General features: G+C 38.6%; 1 protein-coding gene and 1 non-coding gene across 2 annotated transcripts; one reads left to right on the top strand and one right to left on the bottom strand.

The window, feature by feature from the left end:
* Positions 1-1,768: 1,768 nt before the first annotated feature.
* On the top strand, positions 1,769-2,152 carry LOC112179368 (auxin-induced protein 15A). The gene has a single exon (XM_040510408.1). The coding sequence runs from the start codon at positions 1,847-1,849 to the stop codon at positions 2,144-2,146; it is 300 nt and encodes a 99-aa protein (XP_040366342.1). The 5' UTR covers positions 1,769-1,846; the 3' UTR covers positions 2,147-2,152.
* Positions 2,153-3,175: 1,023 nt separating this feature from the next.
* On the bottom strand, positions 3,176-3,278 carry LOC112181070. Its single transcript, XR_002928678.1, has one exon. It is a non-coding gene; the product is annotated as a U6 spliceosomal RNA (small nuclear RNA).
* Positions 3,279-21,990: the final 18,712 nt, after the last annotated feature.

The raw sequence follows: 21,990 nt of genomic DNA, 5'->3' as shown, positions 1-21,990 counted from the left end.
GAACCGCAAAATCCAAGTAAACAGAACTTTCTTATAAATTATTTCATGCTGAGGGGAGATGCAAGAATAACAACAATAAGTATGTAAATTTTGAAAAGTACATGACCAAAGTTGGAGGTGCAGCCGTCCTTAAATTCATAGTTTGCAAAGAACATGCAAAACCAAGTACAATCATCACTTAAGTAATTTTATTTTCAAAGGAACATCCCATTTATAATCATGATCAATCTGCAACATGAAAGCTAGAGGCAGTGAATAAGGCATTAACGAACAGCAACATCACAAAGAAAATAGGGAAAAAAAAAAGAAAAGGAAAGGGCTAAATGGTGATCTTTGGGCTCAACCTTAACACAATAAGACAGAACCAAAACTGTTGCATATATTTCTTGCTTGTGTGAGTAAAAAGGTTTCAAAAACCATTTTAAATAACAGCACAACATATAAAAATTCAGAAAATACTCAATGCCACTTTTAGGAATAAAAGAGCAAGAGAATACTAACAATAGACAAAGGCATCTTGTTTCTCATATGTGAACAATGGCAGGTCAATTTTTTTTGTTTTGTTTTTTTTTTTTCCTATGGAAGTGAGATACGGGAGTAATCTGTAGAAAAGGAAGAGGGGAAAAGGAAGTTAACAAACAGTGTAAAAATGCAGTAGAAAATTTCTTGCAGTAAAAAAGGATAGAAAATCGAAAACTGGAGTGCATGAAAAGAGCTATTATCTTTCCCTGAGAATTAAGTTATTATCCAGGATCGACTGCATGCTCTAACAAACATTGAAAGTCGACTTTGGAGTTTTAGAATTGAATACACTGCTGGGAAATCCACGGAGAAAAGCAAGCTTTTAAAAATTTCAGTAAAGATTCTCAACATCCGTGGAAGTTTATGATACACTATACTAGTTAGCATTTGGTCAAGAATGCTATTTCTCCTACATAACAACACACATGTGAGTAGGCTTATATGGGCATATCTAATGCATGCAAATAAAGAGGTACGATTGTAAGAAGGTTCCTTTGAGGCATACAACTAAGATTTTGATGCATGTGGAAATATCTATGTTCTGTGGAAAGACAGAGATACGGGGCATACATAATCATGTATTAGAGTTTGCAATCTTCTTAAGTTTAAATTATTAACTTCAAAGCTTTGTGCAAGTTTCTAACAGGTTCAACCTAATCATGAGTACATTAATTTCTTTATCACTGGGATTTCAACAAATAGCTGGAACTGATATTCAAATATATAATCAATACCTGTGTTGTTAGCTTGTCATGCCTGATCATCAGTCGACTTTCCTTGATTGACTAGACAAATGAAATACTTGCTCAGTTTGTTGGCATTGGAGATCATGGATATCATACATGAAGCAGCAAGACCACATGGTAGACTGGCTTGGTGATCCACCAATTCTTGTCTGTATAGAAGTGCAAGTCTGAATCAAGGATATTATGAGTCCTTATCTGATAGGTTTTATTAGACAGACACCTCACTTCTGGTCCCTGTGACCCTGTATTGTCTGTCATCTAAAGGAAGTAGGGCAAGATGTTTGAAAAAAAGGACAGCAGCATATGCCTCTGCTGGGGGATGAGTTACGTGAATGGGAAGACAAACCCATGTGATTTCTTGATTTGAAACAAGCTAGTGTCCCTCATTGCTGCCAATCTTAACCACTCATTTCAAGTAGCAGATGATCTTCCACACACCCTTTCTTCATCTATATATACATACACGAATCGATCACCAGGAACTCAACTCCTCTCATTCATCAAACATCAAAGCTTTCTCTCTTTCCCAGATTCTTTCAAGTCTTTTTATTGTTTTTCCACTTGGGAATATAGAAGCCATGGGTTTCCGGCTGCCTGGAATTGTTAGCCCCAAGAGAAGTCTTACCCGATCTTCATCTAATGCAAACAAGACTGCTTCAAAGACCTTAGATATCCCAAAAGGCTTTTTTGCAGTCTATGTCGGAGAGAGCCAGAAGAAGCGATTTGTGATTCCAATATCATACTTGAACCAACCTTCATTCATGGATTTGCTGAGTCAAGCTGAAGAAGAATTTGGATACGATCATCCCATGGGCGGTATCACAATCCCTTGCAGTGAAGACACCTTCCTTGATCTCACTTCCAGCTTGAGTGTGTGACTGAAAGATGTGATGAAAATATGATCCAACTTCATATTCAGAAAGCAACCAAATTTTGGACATGCTGCTGAGTCAAGACGAAGAAGAGGAGAGGCCATGACTCATCATCAAATGAATCTGCATACCTCTTTTGCTGAGGACAAGCTTCCGTGACTTTAAAACTGCAATGGAGCTGAACTGAAAAATACACAAATTATGAAGCAGACAAATGGCAGTATTGTATGAATCTTGTACGACAATTTCTGTAAAAATCTCGGTTCCAGTTTTGAACTGAAAGAAAGTAAAATTCTGTATGCAGCCCATGTAAACTTAGCTCTCCCAGGATAACACACTGGGAACAAATCATAAAGTCCAATTTTCATCAACTTACTTGTTTTTCGCCACATCCTTACCATTAGTTACTAACTTGAAGCATACTTTCATAACAAATCATGTATATAGCCTCTTACAGCCTATAGTATCAAATTATGTCTTAACATATATCTTCATAAAAGGGATTTACTTTTTAACATCCAATCATCCAAAATTAACAATGCGGAATACTTCCTCCTCAACATATATTGGCAGAAAGGGTGATTGCCTGCGCAGTATTCAAGACCGAACTTGTGATATTCAGTGGCATCCCATGTGATATTCAAAACCAAATAAAGAGGACTACTTACAGGTTTTGCAACATGAATAGGAAGAGTATGAATGCAACAAGTTGAGCTAACCTTTAAAACCCAGGAATATATGAATTCAAGTATAATGCATTAAAACAGAAAAGTTCCATTCTTCAAACCCAAGAATTACACAAAATGTAAAGGAATGTTGAGTTTAAGTAAGCATAAGAAAGAGAAGAGGTTGTCAGACGCATTTCATCAAACAGGTGGTGGGCAACATCTCAATTTTTCATGTGCATTCATATATAGCCAAGGACCGAGTCACTGATAGTTCAAAGTCACAAAAAGCAAATGGAAATGAAGAAAAACGAAGACCCAGAAAGCAGAGGTAGTCTACCTGGAACCAAAGATGAAAAAAAAAATCCCAAAAAATTTGGACCATTTCTCGATTTATGCGTGTCATCCTTGCGCAGGGGCCATGCTAATCTTCTCTGTATCGTTCCAATTTTATCGGATGTCCCCGAAGGGACGAGCTACCTTGCAAGCTCTGCCTATATGAACAGACTCATCTCGTCGCTGATTTTCGATATGGGACCCACACGTGTCCTCTCGCAGCTAGTTTTTAACCAAGGTTTTAAACTAACAAACTTTGACTGCCTACCTATCTAAGTTAATATTTTTTGAATAATGTTTATACGAACTTGAAGATCATGTTACAAAGGCTTTAGTTCCTGGTATCGGATGTATCGAAAGCATACTTTTATGAATTCCAATTATGCTTGAAGTGAGGCAGTTAGTTAAAGGGGATTTACATAGATGATAATAACATTTTCTAGCACACTGAAAACACCAATAGTTAATTTTAGAGCTCCTACACTTTGATCCGATCTTTGAAGTGGCGCCTCTCATGTCTTGCAGTTGCTTCTTATATACACTAGTATCCTGACACACGAGTTTTCGGTAAAGTTTTCCAATTAAAAATTAAAAAGGTTATGCGTTTTCTTATATCATCATTTTGGTCTAATGTCATTGTGAATAACCATTTTTTCTAGTCTCCGATTGCAACCAATTCAATACAATACAATGTCCCCATCAAATTATCTTTCCAGCTCTACCTCTGTTTCTTTACCACCTTCACACGAAAAACCTTTAGTGACGCTAATGGCTCCCTGCTTCGGAAGTCGCCTTCCTTTCGCTTGCAAGCTATATAGAGAAGGAACGGAAGACTTGATGTTTTACACAGGGAGAGAATTTCTTCAGCAGCATATTTGAAATCTCCTGGGAGGATAATGAGTTACGTGAATGGCAAGACAAAAACAAACCCATGTGATTTCATGATTTCTCACAAGCCGCCCAGTGTCCCTCATTGCTATCCATTTGACCACTCATTTCATGTACAATATGATAGTCCTTCTTCAGTCTTCACCACTACAGCCTCTCATCATAGCCTAGCATATCTTTCAACATATATATGTAGTTTGTTAGATATATTGGAACTTGTGGTACCTGGTCTTCTTCTTGTCTGCTATAGATAAAGGAGGTAGGGAACATAAGTTTCTATCAAAGTATATACTGTTTGGTGTCATTTGCATGTGAGATCTAAGTGGGGCTGAAGTTCCCCATGTGACCTCTCACAAGCTAGTGTTCCTTACTGGAGCCCAACTCAGTTCTTTTTCACCATTCATTTCATCTACCAGATGATTTTCCACGTACCATCTCACCTATATATACACACATGATCAACTTCATAAGCAACTCAACTCCTCTCATTGCAAGCATCAAATAAAGCTTTTCTGTTTCCCAAGTCCTTTCAATTCTTTCTTCCTCTTTTGATCACTTCAGTAATATAGAAATCATGGGCTTCCGAATGCCTCGAGTTGCCAACATAAAGACAGCAGATATCCCAAAAGGCCACTTTGTGGTATATGTTGGAGTGTTGGACAGAGCCAGAAGAAACGATTTGTGGTTCCAATATCATATTTGTACCAACCTTTTGGTTCAGAATTTGCTGAGTCAAGCTGAAGAAGAATTCGGATACCATCATCCAATGGGTGGCATCACAATTCCTTGCAGTCAAGACACCTTCCTTGATGTCACTTCCCGCCTAAGTGTGTGAGTCAAGAACACTAATGAAGTGGAGTTGGATCCAAGAACATCCTCATCATTTTGGAAACTCGCAACTGAGTCAAGTCCAAGAAGAGGCCAACTGATCATCTACTGAATCAATTCGCCTCTTGCGCTGAAGGGACATTAAATCTGCACTATTCCAAGCGGATAAGAAAAAGCAAGAATCAAGTCACATCTCATGAAGCAGGCAAATGACATTCCATCAACTCTCCAAGACAACTACTGTGTACTGTCTGAAGTTCTTGATACCAAATTTTGAATCCCTTGTAAAAGAATTTTGTCCTCCCGAAAAATTATGGGAATATACAATTTATTTCAAATTATCTGATCAATTTTCTAATTAGTTGTCAGTAATTTTCATTATATCATTTTTTTTTCCTTGCATCTCTATGCTAAAAGTCTACAACTACCACATCCCAGCAAATTTTGATACTAATGAATTAATGGCTTATTGTTGAAGAATGTTGGCATTTAGTGTGCCTTATCAAATTAAGATTAGTTCTGTGATTGTAATAGGAAAGAAGGTTCTAGAATTTATAATCCTATTTGGAATAGTTTTCCTTGTATCATTAGAATATATACTTTGTAATCCCTATATATAGCGCTCCTATTATCAATAGTGGAACACACAATCCTCTCTTCAATCTCTCTTGAATCATTTAAACACGTTATCAGCACGAGTCCTAACCCTGAAATCAAAAACCAAAAACCACAAGCAAAAATCCCTTGCACCTAGCCCACGCTAGCCGCGCGCCCACCACAGTTCCACCACCGCCGAAGTTCACCACCACCGCACCTCCTCCTCACCGTCCTCGGCCTTCTTCGAGCCACACGCACCTCCTCACATTCATACCGTGCGTCACTTAGCCTACCAAGGCACCTCATTGACCTACATCATTGCCAAAGTTCAAGCACCTCATTGAACTTTGGTGACGATGTAGGTCTTTGTTAGAATAATGGTGCGTGAACTTTCTAAAAGCTGGGTATACTCTGGGTATGTTGGGTTCTATTTGTTTTAGAATAGGATTTTGTATGTTCTAAAGGACGACTTTTTACTGTCGACCCTATAAGGGTGTGTCGTTTGGTACTACTTGCTGACCTCTTTCGATTCAAAAAAAGAATCTGTAGACATATCCCTTAAATTAATACATAATTAATGACTGCTATTAACACTCAATATTTTTTTTTGTCACTTAATTAAATTATTAATATCATTGATTCACCCCCTAAAATCTAAAAGAAAATATAAAAGCGTAAAATTAGTGTTCCAAGAGTATAATTTGGCAAGATATATTATGTTGAATTGAAAATAAAAATTTGTATTTGCTTACATAGCATGACAGCTAAGAATTGATGCCACAAATGTTAAGCCTCATTGATGCCCCTACCATTGCTCATAATATAATATATTAGGGACCGTGACCACTTACTCAATTTTATCCTAAAAATTACCCACTTACTCCACTAAGAGTTTTTTTAACCCCATTTACCAAATCCAACAGTGTTTGACAGTATTACCCTCATTTTAATTTATAAATTACACTCATATCTCTCTCTCTCTCTCTCTCTCTCTCTCTCTCATCCCTCCAATTTGCGTTTTCTCCCTCTCTCATCCTCCTATTCCGATATGAACGGTCCTCTCTCTCTCTCTCTCTCTCTCTCTCTCTCTCTCTCTCTCTCTCTCTCTCTCTCTCTCTCTCTCTCTCTCTCTCTCTCTCTCTCTCTCTCTCTCTGCCATGGCAGCTCCATTTATCCATGCTGCGCCTCCTCCACGAGTGCATAGCCTACCAACGCGCCCTGGATCTCAACCTCGACCACCTCTTCTCCCAGCGCTCCGACCTCGACAAGAACCCTCCTCCACGAGTGCATAGCCTACCAACGCGCCCTGGATCTCAACCTCGACCACCTCCTCTCCCAGCGCTCCGACCTCGACAAGAACCTCTCCAATCTTTAGAAATCCTCCCAGGTCCTCGACATCGTCAAGTCCGACGCCGACCACGTCTCCTCCACCTGCGACCTCGCCGACCACGTCTCCTCCACCTGCGACCTCGCCGACCACGTCAGCGCCAAGGTCCACGAGCTCAACCTCACTCAGTCGCGCATCAACTCCACGCTCCTCCGTTTGGATGCAATTGTGGAGCAATTTCTGGGTGCCCAGAGCACTTTTTGTTTTTGTTCGTCAGAGGTCCGGGAAGCTCAAACCTCCACGCCGAAATCGGGTCTGGGCTTCGCTGGCAAGGCTCGAACAAAGTCACTCTGTTGGACGGCGCGGTTCTAATTTTTTTTTTTTGGTAAATTTGGCAGAATGCTTATAAGGAAAGAAGAAAGAAGAATGAAAAAAAATAAAAAAATTTATTGAGTAGTTATACATGTCTATTGCCAGGCAATAATGTGATCATTGAAAGGCAATAATATGAGTATTGGGGGGCCATAATATGCATATAAATTGATCAATTGTGTCTGTAGTGTATTCATTTTGGTTTTGGGAGTTTATACAATTCACTGGAGGGCAATAATATGATTATTGGGAGGCAATAATATGAGTATTGGGGGGCAATAATATGAGTATTGGGGGGCAATAATATGATTACTGGGGGGCAATAATATGGTTACTGGGTATTATTAGGGGCAATAAATTCAGACGCCTGAATCCGGTCACCAGTCCGGTAGCTGGACGTCTGATTCCGGTCATCGGAGTCAAGCAAGGTCTCCAATGACTTCTTTCTCTAAGTGACAAAGAAGGAGAGGGCAAAATTGTCCCAAAAATAAATAAAAATGAATTAAAAAAAATACTTAATTGGGTATTAGGGAAATAATCTCTTAGAGTATTTGGGTAAGTGGGCAATTTTCAAGCTAAAATTGGGTAAATGATCATTTCCCCAATATATTACCTAGCGATTGATGTTAACCGAGTCTTTCTGAGGAGAAATTTTGAAAAATGACTTTCTTTAGTCCTTCATATTGGATTCCGGCTTTGCCTTTGGGGAAACCAACGGGATCAAGACTGGCGGTGGATGAGGTTCACATTGTGAGTGATTTGATGTTAGGTACAGGGGGTTGGAATGTTGAGTTAATTGCTCGGCTATTTTCAAGCGAGGAGGCTGCTGCAATCATGGCAATTCCCTTGAGTAGACGAAGTGTGGTGGATAGATTGAGTTGGAGGTTGTCCAGTGATGGTAAATTCTCCGTTAAATCTGCTTATAGGTATGCTTTTGCCCATTCTTAGAGCTATAGTCCCCTGACATTACCGGTGGGAGCTTCGTTTTGGAAGAAATTGTGGAAGGCTTCGATTCCGAATAAGGCTAAGATTCATATATGGCGGGTCTGTTTGGATATATTACCCTCTCTAGGGAGTCTGGCATCGAAAAGAGTAGTAGTGGACTCGGTGGAGTGCATGCTGTGTGGGTTTAATGGGGAGACGACAATCGATTTGTGCAGGGACTATTCCTTTACGCAAGAAGTTGTGCAATCCAGGGCCATTCTGAAGCAGGTATGTTATAACCCACATCTGATACAGAGTGATTTACTTGGTTGGTTGAATTTATGTGCAAAGGAATTATCTTTGAGGAATTTTGGAGAGTTTATGTTTCTCTGATGGAGAGTTTGGAAGGAGCGCAATGAAAGAGTGTGGAACCAAAAATGTACTGTGGCTTGTGATGTTAGTCTCCTTCTTGTATCGAGACTTCAGGAGTTCAGGTTTCATAATCTGAAACAAACTCAATGCACTACTGGCAGAGCTCGAGTAGTTCGGTGGTGTGCACCTGAAGTTAGTTTTTTGAAGATCAACGTCGACGGATCATTTAACCATATTACCAGGCAGGGAGGCCTTGGTTTTGTGGTTCGAAATGCTTTTGGTCATATGCTAGCCGAGGGGGGCGTGTCCTCTCAGTGGGCTTATATCACTGGAACATGCTGAAATTCTTGCTTGTAAGAGAGCTGCAGAGTTTGCAACTGATCATGCTTTCCTACCGGCTGTTTTGGAGACTGATGCGTCGGAAGTGAAGAGGCAACTTACACAACACATGTCTTCCAACACATCGGTGTTGGGAAGACTCTTTGATGATGTGGGCAACTTATTGGAATCACTGGGGGTCAATGTGTCCGTTGTTGGTCGGAAAGGCAATCTAGTTGCGCATCTGTTAGCAGCACATGCCTGTACTCTTAGGCAGGATTCTTTTTATTTTTCTACTCCCGCTTTTCTTCAATCTGCTATTGCAGCAGAGATTTGTAATGTTTGAACTTTTTCATTTCAATAAAGGGCTATTGTACTTGATTCAAAAAAATTTCAAATTAATGAAAAATGACCATATTGAGGGATGAAAAGTCATAACTATCATTGTCAAATTTCTAATTTCTATCAAACCCCATAGTTTTCAATTGCAACACTATTTTTTTTCCTTTGCAACTAAAAGCAAAAATGGGTGATTCTATTCATACCTCCATATTTGGTATACGGACTTTCTCTTAGAAGTTTTTTTCATTAAAGTTTCAGTTTTGCCCTCCTTTCTCTTTCTTAGCATCTCCACTACTGCACCCCCACCCGATGATCGATTCTGGAGATTAATCAAATTTGTGTTATAATAAGGCTGGTCTTCGTGTTCCCATTAAATATGTTAATTCTTCAAAATGGGTTAAAGGGGGTAAGTACCCTATTGGATTTGAGAGAAGAAACAACTTAATTTGGATTGTGTTCTTTATATAGTTCATGTTCTGTCAAGCGATCGACTCATTTGCCTATTGTTGAATTTGATTTGGTGAAGGAATTCACCAACAAAATTAATTATTATAAGTCACAAAAAAGAAGAAGATAAAATAGTGGATAATCTAAAAATTGAGAGATTTGTGCATGGATGCATCCATATGGAAGAGAGAAAGGTTACTCCAATCCAGTGCGAGTGTGCAAACATGAACGCTGCTGAAAAAAAATTGGACGTCGAGATTTTTTTTTTTTCTTTTCAATTTTCTAAAGGGCAATATGAGAATTAAATTTCTACAAAAATTAGAAGAAGAGAATTCCAGAGGCATGTTCCTGTCAAGACTATGTTTTCAGTCTTCCCAGTGACAAAAGCCGCTTCCTAATTCGCCTTATTTAGTATCATTTTTTGCTTCTTGTTTACAACCAATGCAAAAGATCTCTGGTCATCTTCACCTTCCTCTTTCATTCGGTTTGTATTCTTGATCGAATCAATTCTAGGTCCGGAATATATCCTTTCATAACCATATCATGGGTGATGAATTAACTTCTCCAATTGAATTTGAATAAGATAACCATTTCCTAAACCTATGATTCTTTACTGATCCTTCATTGTTATCAAAGCTCAATTGCAAAGGAATTTGTATTGATGAGAAAGTAGGAAAGAAAAAACCAAATAGAAAATCACATATAAGTAACAGACCAAAAATTGAAAAACATAAAACCCACCTTATGTAAGTTTTATACAAATAAGGTTGTGATCTGCGAGAAGCTCTAATTGGTTTCGATCAGTGAAGATCAACTGAATCGATGGCCGGGAGCATCAAATTTCTGAAATCCGATGAGGAATTCGTCAATTGCTGTTGATTTTGGGCTATCACTGATGTTTAGTTTGTGGTTGCAACTTGTTGTTAAGGATGAATTGAGAGGTTTCATGAGATGGGATATGGGATTTATGAGAATGAGAGTTTAACTGTTAGTTTGGCTATTTTCTGGGATTCAAAGAGTTCTATTTTTAATAAGAAAAAGAAAAGTTGAATGAACTGTAGTTTTTGTTGTTGTTACAAAATGAACTGTAGTTTAGATTTGTAGATGAAGGAATATGATTTCTGAAAGCAGTTTAGTTTGCCGTATCAATTTAGTTTTGGATGATAGTTTGTCCTAAATAGTTTAGCTGTTTTTTTTTTTTTTTTGAATTTCGTTTGCTAAATATGGGTTGAGCCCGAGTCTGTGGTGTGATCTCATGTTCAAGTTTTAGGAGTAATTATTGGAGTCAGCTGTGGCTGATCAAAGGTCGTGTTATGTGCTTACTGAGTCTTGTAATTTGAGACGTTGACACACTGACTTTGGCACATATAGTAGCAGCGTAAATTGAATTCTTCTGCATCTCGTTTGTGCAGAGAAGCTGGAAATGATATTTGGGTTTGTTTGGTTTGTAGATAAGTCGGTTTTTTTCCTGATGCTTACTTGAGTTTGCTTTTGCTTCTGGTGGGGGTTATACTTAAATGTGGTGTCACTTGTTGGGACTTCAGATAATAGCTGTTAGTTTGGATAGTAGTTGTGTTTTTGCTTATGATGGTGGTATTATAGTTGCTTTTCAGATTTTTTTTTTTTTTTCAATTGTGTTTGGACTTGTTGTTCTCAGAGAATGACACAGGGGGCCAAAATTCAATTAGATTCCAATGACATGTTCCATGTGAACTGGGACAATTGGACCATTATTTTTTCCACTCATGGCTGCTCTTCTGTTGGCAACCCTCTTTAAACTTGTCATCATTCCTGTAGATTTGACAGCATTTTAGATAGATTAGGTGGATTTCAATTAGTTAGGCTTGAACTACGACTCAAATGCATATGATGATCTCATTGAAGATTATGGCTATGGCAAATTGGTTTCCTGCAACTGATATTAATTTTAATTCTTTTCAGCTACTACTTTGACTGGCTTCCACTTCTCTGTTACTGCATTGGTTGGTTCCATATCGAATGCATCTGGGTGGTCGGCATTGAAACATGTTCCTATCTGGGAACTTATTTGGTTCTTTTGTTTGCTAAATATGCCTTCTAAATTTTAGATGCATGGACGGTGCAGAATAGGCTTTGGGTATTTAACTATTTCTATATGTGCCTTGAAACTCTAAATTTTGCTCCTGCTCTTGGTCTTGCTACCCGGGATTCAACCGGAGGCTTCAATTCCGTTCATGGATTGACAGATCTAATTGTTTCTACTACTGCTACTGCTCTTGCTATCCCGGGATTCAACCAGAGGCTTCAATTTCATTCATGGATTGACAAATCTAATTGCTCCTGCTATTGCTATTGCAAATGAAGCTGCTACTAAACTGATGACACGTTTAGCAATAAAGAAGAAAAAGAAGTTTGACGAAGAGCTCTGAGATTCTCTCTTTTAGCCAAGGATTCAAATTTCGGTTTCGGTACTTCAAATTTAAGGAAATTTCGGAGAAAGTTTCGATTTCGGTGGAAATTCAGTTAAAATAAAGGAATCACATTATTTGCATTTATAAAATGATATTTTTGAATGAAACTTTTACATAGACTAAACTAATATATAATAAACCTATTTACAATGTAACTTCTCTAAAATTATGCATTATAATAGAATTGTGATATTTAATATAGACAAGTAATTAACTGGGGAAATGATCATTTACCCAATTTCAGCTTAAAAATTGCCCACTTGCTCCACCAAGAGTTTAAAAACCTCATTTACCCAAAACACTCTAAGGGATTATTTCCCCTTTACCCAATTAATTCTTTTTTATTTCTTTTTATTTATTTTTGGGACTTTTTTGCCCTCTCCTTCTTTCTCACTTAGAGGGAGAAATCATCCTCCACCTTGCCGGACTTCGGTAACCAACGGCTGACCGCCGACTCCGGTGACTAGTGGTCGGCCTCGGACTCCGGTGACCGGAATCCGGTGACCGGAGACAGGAATCCGGCTACCGGAGAATACCCAGTAACCATATTATTGCCCCCCAGTAATCATATTATTGCCCCCCAAAAAACATATTATTGCCTCCCAAATATCATATTATTGCCTCCAATAATCGTGTTATTGTCGTCCAGTGAATTGTATGAACTCCCAAAACCAAAATGAATACACTACAGGCACAATTGATCAATTTATAATCATATTATTGGCTCCCAATAATCATATTAGTGCCTCCCAATAATCATATTATTGCCCCTCAATACAAAGTCCAATGTCTCTACTGCCTCCCAATAGACCACCAAAAATGCACTATTTTGTAGGATTCACAGATAATTTGACTTTAATACACAGAAAACAACAGGTAACTTATCAAAACACCACACTATAGTGATCCCTGTCCCTCGTATCATAGTCTACTGGGGGCCAATAATGTGTCTACTGCCCCCTAGTAGACCATCAAACAAACCCCACAGTTACATTGCAATCTCAGGATACCAAAAAAAAAAAAAAAAAACCAGAATGAAAAAAAAAGCCACATCAACGAGAAAATCGTGTTTGATGATATGGACTGTGGTGGCTCCAAAGTAGACGACATCAAAACGGCGTCGGATACCCGCTACGCCTTGGACGCAGCCCATCTAACTTATTTCCAGTCGCTCAAGCAAATCGGCGACGCGCTTTGCAAGTTCGTTGACGAGGACCTAGTCATCGGCGGCGTCGGCGAGTCATATTCGCTACCGGATTCTCCAGTTCTGACATTGCCCTCCGTCGAAGGAAGCCCGGGAAAGGAAAGCCCCAAGGGAAAAGCTCCTCTTCGTCTTCGATTTCACTCTCGCATAGTCACTCAGCCTCAGCATCGTCGGTGACCGGAATGGTGAGTGTGAGTTGCTCGATGGGGATGTTCCTCGATCGCCGGAAAGAGATGAGAGAGAGAGAGAGAGAGAGAGAGAGAGAGAGAGAGAGAGAGAGAGAGAGACAGAGAGAGAGAGAGAGAGAGACAGAGAGAGACAGAGACGTGGAGGGGGAGGGAGAGAGAGAGAGATCGGTCTGCAGAGAGATAGAGGAGAGAGAGTGAAGCTGTAATTTTTTAATAAATTGAAGGATTAAATTGTCATTTAATATTGAATTGGGTAAAGGGGGTTAAAAAACTCTTAGTGGAGTAAGTGGACAATGTTCATGCTGAAATTGGGTAAGTGGTCACGGCCCCTAACTAGTATTGTAGTATGTTGCTAAACTAGTGTTTTTATCTATGTGTAATTATAAATGTACTGTAATTAACTAGTATTGTAGTATGTTGCTAAACTAGTGTTTTTATTTATGTGTAATTATAAATGTACTGTATATTGATAATGTGAATGTGATTTACTTTTTTTTTTTTTTTTATGGTTGGAACCCAGTGGGAGGCTTGGTCATCACCCCTTTTTCTCTAACAATTAGAAAACGGGACGGGGCCCCTGCGAAAGGGGGGGGATACCAAAACCCCGTAAATGAAAATGAACAAGTATAACAAAAAGAATATAAAAGCTACTACAATGTGATTCGATCTAGCTGATTGAACTGCTTCCATTTAGTATCATACAATACTGCTCTAAACTTTCGACTTGATTTTTCTTTAAGTCTTAGAATCTAACTTAATTGTTCAAAAAATTATTTATTTTTTTATTTAATATTTTATTTTACTATTTACCATACTGCCACTCAATTATTAAAAATTAACATAAGATCTAAGACTTTTACTGTCTTTTAACATTCAAATTGGGTTCTCTTAAATATAATTATAGATTATAGATATAGATAAGTATTGGTTAGTTCACTTGGTTGGTTGATGTTACGTCTACATTAAAAAGGAGTATGACGTTTTAATTAACTAGTCAAAATGGGTTCTCTTAAATATAATATAGATGAGTGTTGGTTTGTTGCAGTTACGTCTACATTAAAACGGAGTATGATGTTTTAATCATAGTTAGTAATTTTTCATATTATATGCGAATAAAACATGTTTTTACGTTTTTTTTTTTATAAAATGGAGTAATTCAACGAACTATTTGATAAAATGTCAGAATAATACAAGTACGTATTTTTCGCATACTATAAACGTCCTGTTTATTACTAACTATGGTTTTAATCAACTATATCATGTATCTAATCGAAAAAACTATATCATGTATCTAATCGAAAAAATCATATCAGTAATGTATTCAAATATCTTAATCTGTATACTATTCAAAGAAAGTGAGTGTAGCCTATTATTTTTAAGGAAGTCCATCGAAAGAAAGTTCGCACACAATAGTCCACCATCTTAATTTGGACGTAAACAACTGGGCAATTGTAGAACAAATCCTCCACAAGATATTGATTAATTCTTGGTCAGAAAATACTGACCGAGACACTTGGCAATAATACAATTTTTATTTTTACAATTAAGCTTCTTAACACAGTCTCGTTCCACCATTTTTTCCGTATACCTTCCTCAGCAAGTGGGGGACCGTTTTGGCTTTTATAAATACAGCCGAGAGGCTTTATAGTCTTCACAAGCATTTCAAGTTCTTTCATTATTCTCAACCGTGCTGAAAGGTGAGCACTCCAATTTTCTCCAAATTTGGTTGGAGATAAATGATATAGATAAGCGTTGGTTGGTTGTTGTTATGTCTACATTAAACAGGAGTATGACGTAGTACCAAAACCCAGTAAATGAAAATGAACAAGTACAACAAAAAGAATAGGGAAAATGGTCCGTACGGTACCCGAACTTTGCCTCCTTCTAACTTTTGGTACCTGAACTTAAAAAATTATCACTTCGGTACCTGAGGTTGTTTGCCCGACCGAAGATTGGTACATGTGGACGTTAGCTCCGTTACGGAGCTTGCCAGCTGGCAAATTTACAGGGATACTTTCGTCCATTCATATATGAATTTTTTTTTCTCTAATCATTTTTATGGGATCCAAATCTGATCTGGGCACCCATCTCTCCTGCTTCGAGCTCAAAACATTAAGCTCCGTACGGAAACCCACCTCATAGACCTCATTGATGAACATACAAAAATTTGTTGTCTCCGGATTATCACCACTTAAGTCAGGATGACAAGCCTTCATACAATTGTAATAGGCTTTCTTGATCTGTGCTGGTGTTGCATCTGGAAGCTATAGTAACATATACAAACCCAACCAATATATAATCAGGCATCATATATACAAATCCATGCATTCCACATCATATATAAAAAAGAAACAAATCAAGAAAACCATTATAAGATATTCAATTTGCCAACCAGATGTGAAGTCTCTAAATTCACACACACACATGCATCTCAATTTTGCATATTCAAACAAAACCCCATCAAACCAAACAAACAACACGTCTTCAGAACTAAACAAACAAAACCCAGATGAGTTTTGAAGCATTTACCAAACCCAAGACAAAGTAATAGTCATCAGTCAAAGCGTCAACTGAAGTTGAGCCCTTAGTTGCGACTCTGACTCTGACTCTGCCAAAGGCTCTACGCTTCCCAGCATGTCCCATCAAACTCATTTTGCTTTGCTAAAACCGCAAACCCCACAAACAACCTCCTTAAATCTTCAACCCACAAACCCACTCTTCCATTCTTCTTGTGCACCCAAACCTTCAGTAAACCCGGCTCGAAAAAATAGTTGAATTGCTTGCATTGAATTAAAATTGGGACAGAAACATTCATTGCAAAAATATGGAACTGCGTCCCATGTCTTCTTAAAGGCCAGTGGAGGACATGGGCGGCGGCTGTGGCGGTCGAGTTGGACTTGGTGGTGGATCGGCAGGAAGGCTCTATGGAGAGAGAGAAAAGTGGTGGAGGCGGCGAGGAGGTGAGCCTAGTGGAGGAGAGGGGCAAATTAGGAGGGCGAGGAGGGCCAAGATCTGGGCAAGAGAGCCCTGCATTTTTGGTGGGTCGGGTCAAGGTGGGTTGAGTAGGGGAGTGGTCAGAGTTGGAAGCAAAGGACGGTGGAGATGACGGAGACGGCAGACTCACCATTCCAGAATTTGAGCTGCTAACGAAAACCAAGCTGAGAAAAATGATTAGAGAAAAAAAAAAATAATTCATATATGAATGGATGAAAGTACCCTGTAAATTTGCTAGCTGGCAAACTTCGTAACGGAGCTAACGTCCATATGTACCAATCTTCGGTCGGGCAAACAACCTTAGGTACCGAAGTGATATTTTTTTAAGTTCAAGTACCAAAAGTTATAAGGAAGTAAAGTTTAGGTACTGTACGGACCATTTTCCCAAAAGAATATAAAAGCTACTACAATGTGGTTCGATCTAGCTGGTTGAATTGCTTTCATTTAGTATCATACAATACTGCTCCCAATTAATACATGAATTTTGAAAATTATTTTGGTACTTCATCACATGGGTATTGTATGTGTGTTGATCTCTTTCCATATGCAATCCATATATCGAATATTGTGAAATTACTCAATATGGTGTTTCATTTTATGAAGCATACGACATTTGAGACGAGGAAAAAAAGGAAGGGTTAATGCTCATACACCCCAAATTTGGGAAAATACTTCTCATACACCCCAGTGTATTATTTTTGTTCCCTTTTACACAACTTTTTCTCACTTTCTTTCCTACCTACCCGTCTTTTCAAAATCTCTACCATTAGTACCCCTTTGTTGTTCTGGTTTGTTAGAGTCTGCATCTGCATATGTCTCTTTCATTTATATATATGTTGTTTTAGAAACGTGGTGGGCCCATCAGAGTTTGTTTCATTTGAATATATGTATGAAACTGACATTCATCCTCTAATTCGAAAGGTAAACAGTACAAATTACTATTCATAATTTCAATAGTAGACAGACTTGAGCTTGTTGCTATATGCAAACATACTACTAAAGAACTGCAGAAAGAGAGAGAAAAACTGAGAAAATTAAAAACCTATCGGGACAGCCTTGATAGAGAGTCTCCCAATTACTGGGATATTATTTATAGACTTCAGACTAGAATCTATAAGATAGAAGAAGAGATAGAAAATCTCCTATATGTTCTGGAAGAGGAACAAAAACCTCTGAATTATTTGAGCATTGGTTAGATCCGCACATCACTGGTATCAGAGCTTGTAAAAGGCTCAAAGGAGAACCCCTCCTTAATGGGGACAATGTCCGAATTGTTACTAGAGAAAATAAATTCTCTACTAAAAGCTTCTGATGAGAAATATCAGAAGATGTTACTAGAAATATCTAGATGTCAGTCGACACTAGAAACAATACCTGCTATAATCCACCAATTAGAAAGATTGGAAAACAAACTGGATTATATCAAAGATCTTCCAAAAACGGAAGAAGAAAGACTGACAAGTGTCAGTAGAAAAATCAAAGAACAGCAAAAAACGCTGGAAACTATACTGAAGGACAAGAAATTGCCTACAGTAAAAAAGAAGACTAATGGGTTCAAACCATTAGAGAAACCAGACTCAAATCGTGTTCCTAACATGATTTTTCTGGAACCATCTACTAGTCAGTCTAGTATCCGGTATGAAAACCCGGAAAATACGGAAAAAAGAGAAATGAAGATGTTAAGCATCTTTGGAAAAAAGAAAGGAGTTCAACTCCTAAATGCCGAAGAATTTGAGTTCAATGAGATTGAACAAGAAGTAAAAAATTCCTCAATCCCAAAGTTAGATTTCAAACAAATCTACAAAAGAGGAAAGTTTGATCTAATGGACAGCCATTATTTTAAACTACTGGAGATTACAACCCCAGCAACCGCCGGTGGAGAGACTGATCTTCTACTGATCACTCTAGCAGAAGTTGCCAGAGCACAAGCGAAAAAATATCAATTTATGCATATTGGAGCAGTCCAAGTAGGCATAAATCTACTTGCTCGAGAAGGTATAAACTGTTCAGTCCTCTGTGTGCTACAGGACAACAGGTTAACAGACTTCCAAGCTAGTCTGTTGGGAACACTCGAAGCATCTTTATGTGATCAAGTGGCATATTTCAACTGCTTCCCCAACTTCACCACCAGCTTGAAAGATGCAGCTCATTGTCTCAGACTGAGAGTCAAGACGGATGGCATATCCATGAAAGAAGATATGCAAGAACTAGCAATAGTATACAGGATATACTATAAATTGATGAGTACTACAGTAGCCCCTAAGACACGGATTACAAATATCCCAGGTCTTACTACTGGATTCCTCACCAATCAGAAGAACCATTCACAGCAGATCCACAAAGTTACTTGGAATGAAGTAACATTTCCTCTTGAATGGAAACTATCCGGTCCAAAAAAGCAACCGGAAAGAGCGAAAGCAAAAATCTACGAGAGTAGAAGAACTGGAGAAATCAGCCTCAACTTCGACAATCACAGAAAAAGTGATGTCTGTCCTGAGAACCTCAGGATAAACAGCAATCTTCTGAGAAGAAGCTACAGCACCAGAGAAGCAAGTATCAGTGGTACAAAACCCACTATAGAAGAGCCGATATCAGAAGAAGATCTGGAAGCTGATCTAAACAGACCAGTCCATATGTTTAGAGCCAAAAGACTCTATGATCTTTATGAAGAAGCTGAGAATTGTGAAAATCCTGAACGATTAGAAAAACTAATCGAAGAAATGAAAGAATTCAAATTCAGAAAGACAAGAAAAGTCTTTCCTTATCAAGATATTGAAATGGAAGATGGAGAAAGCTCCAGAACTTTCATCAAAAAAGAAACAAGGGAAACAAAACTCCCATTCCAGAAAGCCCCCACGGGTAAAAAAGGAGAAAGAAATTCTCAAAGATTCGTCCCCGAGGACAATCTGCCAAGAGTTCCAATCACGAACTATGGTATCTGGTTGAATCTAGACAAGAGTCTAGACAAAAGAAAAACTATTGACCAATGGGTAGATAGCCTGATGATGGCTTCTGCACTGACCCTTGGAAAATTTGAAGCACCAGATTTGCAGGTGTACTATGAAACTACTCTCACCGGAGTAGCAAAAAAGTACTACCTATCTTTCAAGGAAACTACCAGAGGAAGAGACTGGCTTGAAGAGATAAAAAATTCAAAGTCTCCGTATGATTTTGCAGTACCCCTGTACGATCAATTCTGTGGAGATCTCTCAAATCTGAGTGAGAAAGCCAAAGAAACGGCAAAGTCGAATATCTATGCTCTCAAGATCTGTGACATGAGATATTTCGAAGAATACCTGAATGAATTTCAGGAATATTACTGTACAATTGGTGAACTAGAGAATACTGATCTAGTTAATCTGTTGCACAGAAAGCTCCCTGAACCATGGAGAACAGCTGTGAGAGAAAGCATAGCTGAAAAACCAATTGAAAGATTTTCAGTTGGAGGAATTGCCGACAGAATCCGGCAACTACTAAAGGAGCAATGCAAAGCCAATCTTAGAGCTAAGATGGCCAAGAAGCAACTCAAAGGAGTTGAAAATTTCTGTTACGGAATACTGGATATGCCCACTAACTGGGGATGTCATGAATCCAAATTCCACAGAAAGAAGAAAAAGGAAAAATATTACTCGAAAAAATTCAGAAAGGGTAATCAGAGAAAAAATTGGAGATTCAAGAAAAGCTCCAATTACAAGAAGCAACAGGATGAAGATCCAAAAAAGAAATTCTTCAAGAAAAAGAAGAATACTCAGCAGCATAAACAACCTAGCAAGAAAGCTTGCAGATGTTGGTTGTGTAAAGCTGAAGGGCACTATGCCAATGAATGCCCAGAAAAGGGTAACAGATCTACTAAAGCTCTCTTTGAAGAATATGAGCAAATAGTAGAGGTAGCAAATATGAAAGGCTACGAAATAGCCTATTCTGATGATGAAGATGACGACAGGTCAGTCTATTCTGCCTGGTCCGAAGAAGAAGAAAGTTCATCAGAAGAGTCTGAGATAGATTCTGAAGTAGAGTACTTCGAATCCAGACAAATGAACGTTTTGAAAGTCAAAAACTGGGAAGAAAGCAAGACAGAATCCTTCATGTCCTCTTATCAGGTCAACCCTGGTTCATTCGTCTGTGACTACTGCTTATGTCACGAGAAGAATGGTCTCCCTATGTTCTGCGAAGAGTCTAAGAAGACTTATCACAAAGAATGCTTCATAGCTGAAGCAAGAAGAAAAACCAAGAATGGTCTTGTCAGCCAATGGGTTGAGCAAGAATATGAAGAGTATTTCGCTGAGAAAAAAGCGAAAGAAGTTGAAACTCTGTTCCAGGAAACCATGGAACAAACAAAGAATGTTGCAGCAACTGTAGTCCAAGAAACGACTATTGAACAACCTTCTTCCTCGGACATAAAGGAAGAAATCATAGGTGAAGAAACAATCGATGAAGATATTGAACTGGTTGAAATACCAGAAAATGTCCATCTCTTAGAAAGACAAGAGATAGCTGCGGATACTGATACATGGGATCTACTTGGCCAACCTTCCGGCAAGTTTGATTACAAAGTCAGATATGATCCTCCCCCCTGGTTCAGTAATCCAGACAGCAAGAAGATAACTCCTACAGATTGGGATGATGATGACAAATCTCCCACTCAGGAAAATGTTCCAAAAGAATGTAAACCATACATTCCAACGGAACAAGCTCAAGAAAATGAGCTTCACCAATCGAAAGCCGTCTCTACAAGTAGATACAGCAACTACATAGAGATCGGACTCAAGTTCCCTGATCACAGGAAATATCATCTACATGCTTTTGTAGATAATAGATCAGGTTTTACTGTTGCAAAGAGATTTGCAATTCCAGACGAACTCTGGAACGAAGACAAGAAAAAGTCAGCTACTGGTGTTACATTCGATGGAAGCCATCTCACCATGAAGAAAGTAGCAAAAAATGTTCATATCACCATTGGTGGAGGAACATTTATCATCCAGAATGTTTGGCAATCTGAAGGCCAAGGATCTGATTTCTTGTTGGGCAATGATTTTATTCTCCAACAACGATTCATTCAGGATGAAGAAGCGATAGGCTTCAGAAAAGGAGAACGGGTGTTCTGGGCTGACCGCCTCACACAGGCATTCAGTGTGGCCGGTCCCGGTTTTACTACTCAGTATCAGAGATCGCAACAGAATAGTGGTGATCTTACCCCCTACAAACCCAAATTTCAACCCATACTCCAAATCAAACAACAAGAAGAACTGCTTGTTGAAGAATCTTCAGAAGAAGAAGAAGAAGCTAGTGAAGATGAAGAAGATAGTTTCATCCACGAGCACAACCTCAAGCACTTTCAGAACAAGCTTGAGTCTCAACAAACTCCCACTCTTGACAAAATCAAGAAACTACTCGAGCAGAATGTGGATACAAATCCTCAGAAGTTTTGGGAAAAAGACCCAGTGGTCTGTGAATTGAGATTGCATGACATGAATGCTATCTGCCATGTCAAAGCCATTCCTCAGTACAAAGAGGAAGATCAAAAAGAATTCAGAAGTGATATTGAAGATCTCCTGAAGAAGAGATTAATTCAACCTTCCACTAGCCCTCATCATGCTC

Source organism: Rosa chinensis, chromosome 7 (genome assembly GCF_002994745.2).
Source record: "Rosa chinensis cultivar Old Blush chromosome 7, RchiOBHm-V2, whole genome shotgun sequence".
Lineage (NCBI taxonomy): Eukaryota > Viridiplantae > Streptophyta > Magnoliopsida > Rosales > Rosaceae > Rosa > Rosa chinensis.
This window is presented reverse-complemented; position numbering and strand designations above follow the sequence as displayed.

Excerpts from the sequence above, each read along its gene's own strand:
- LOC112179368 (XM_040510408.1), top strand. The coding sequence starts at position 1,847 with ATGGGTTTCCGGCTGCCTGGAATTGTTAGCCCCAAGAGAAGTCTTACC.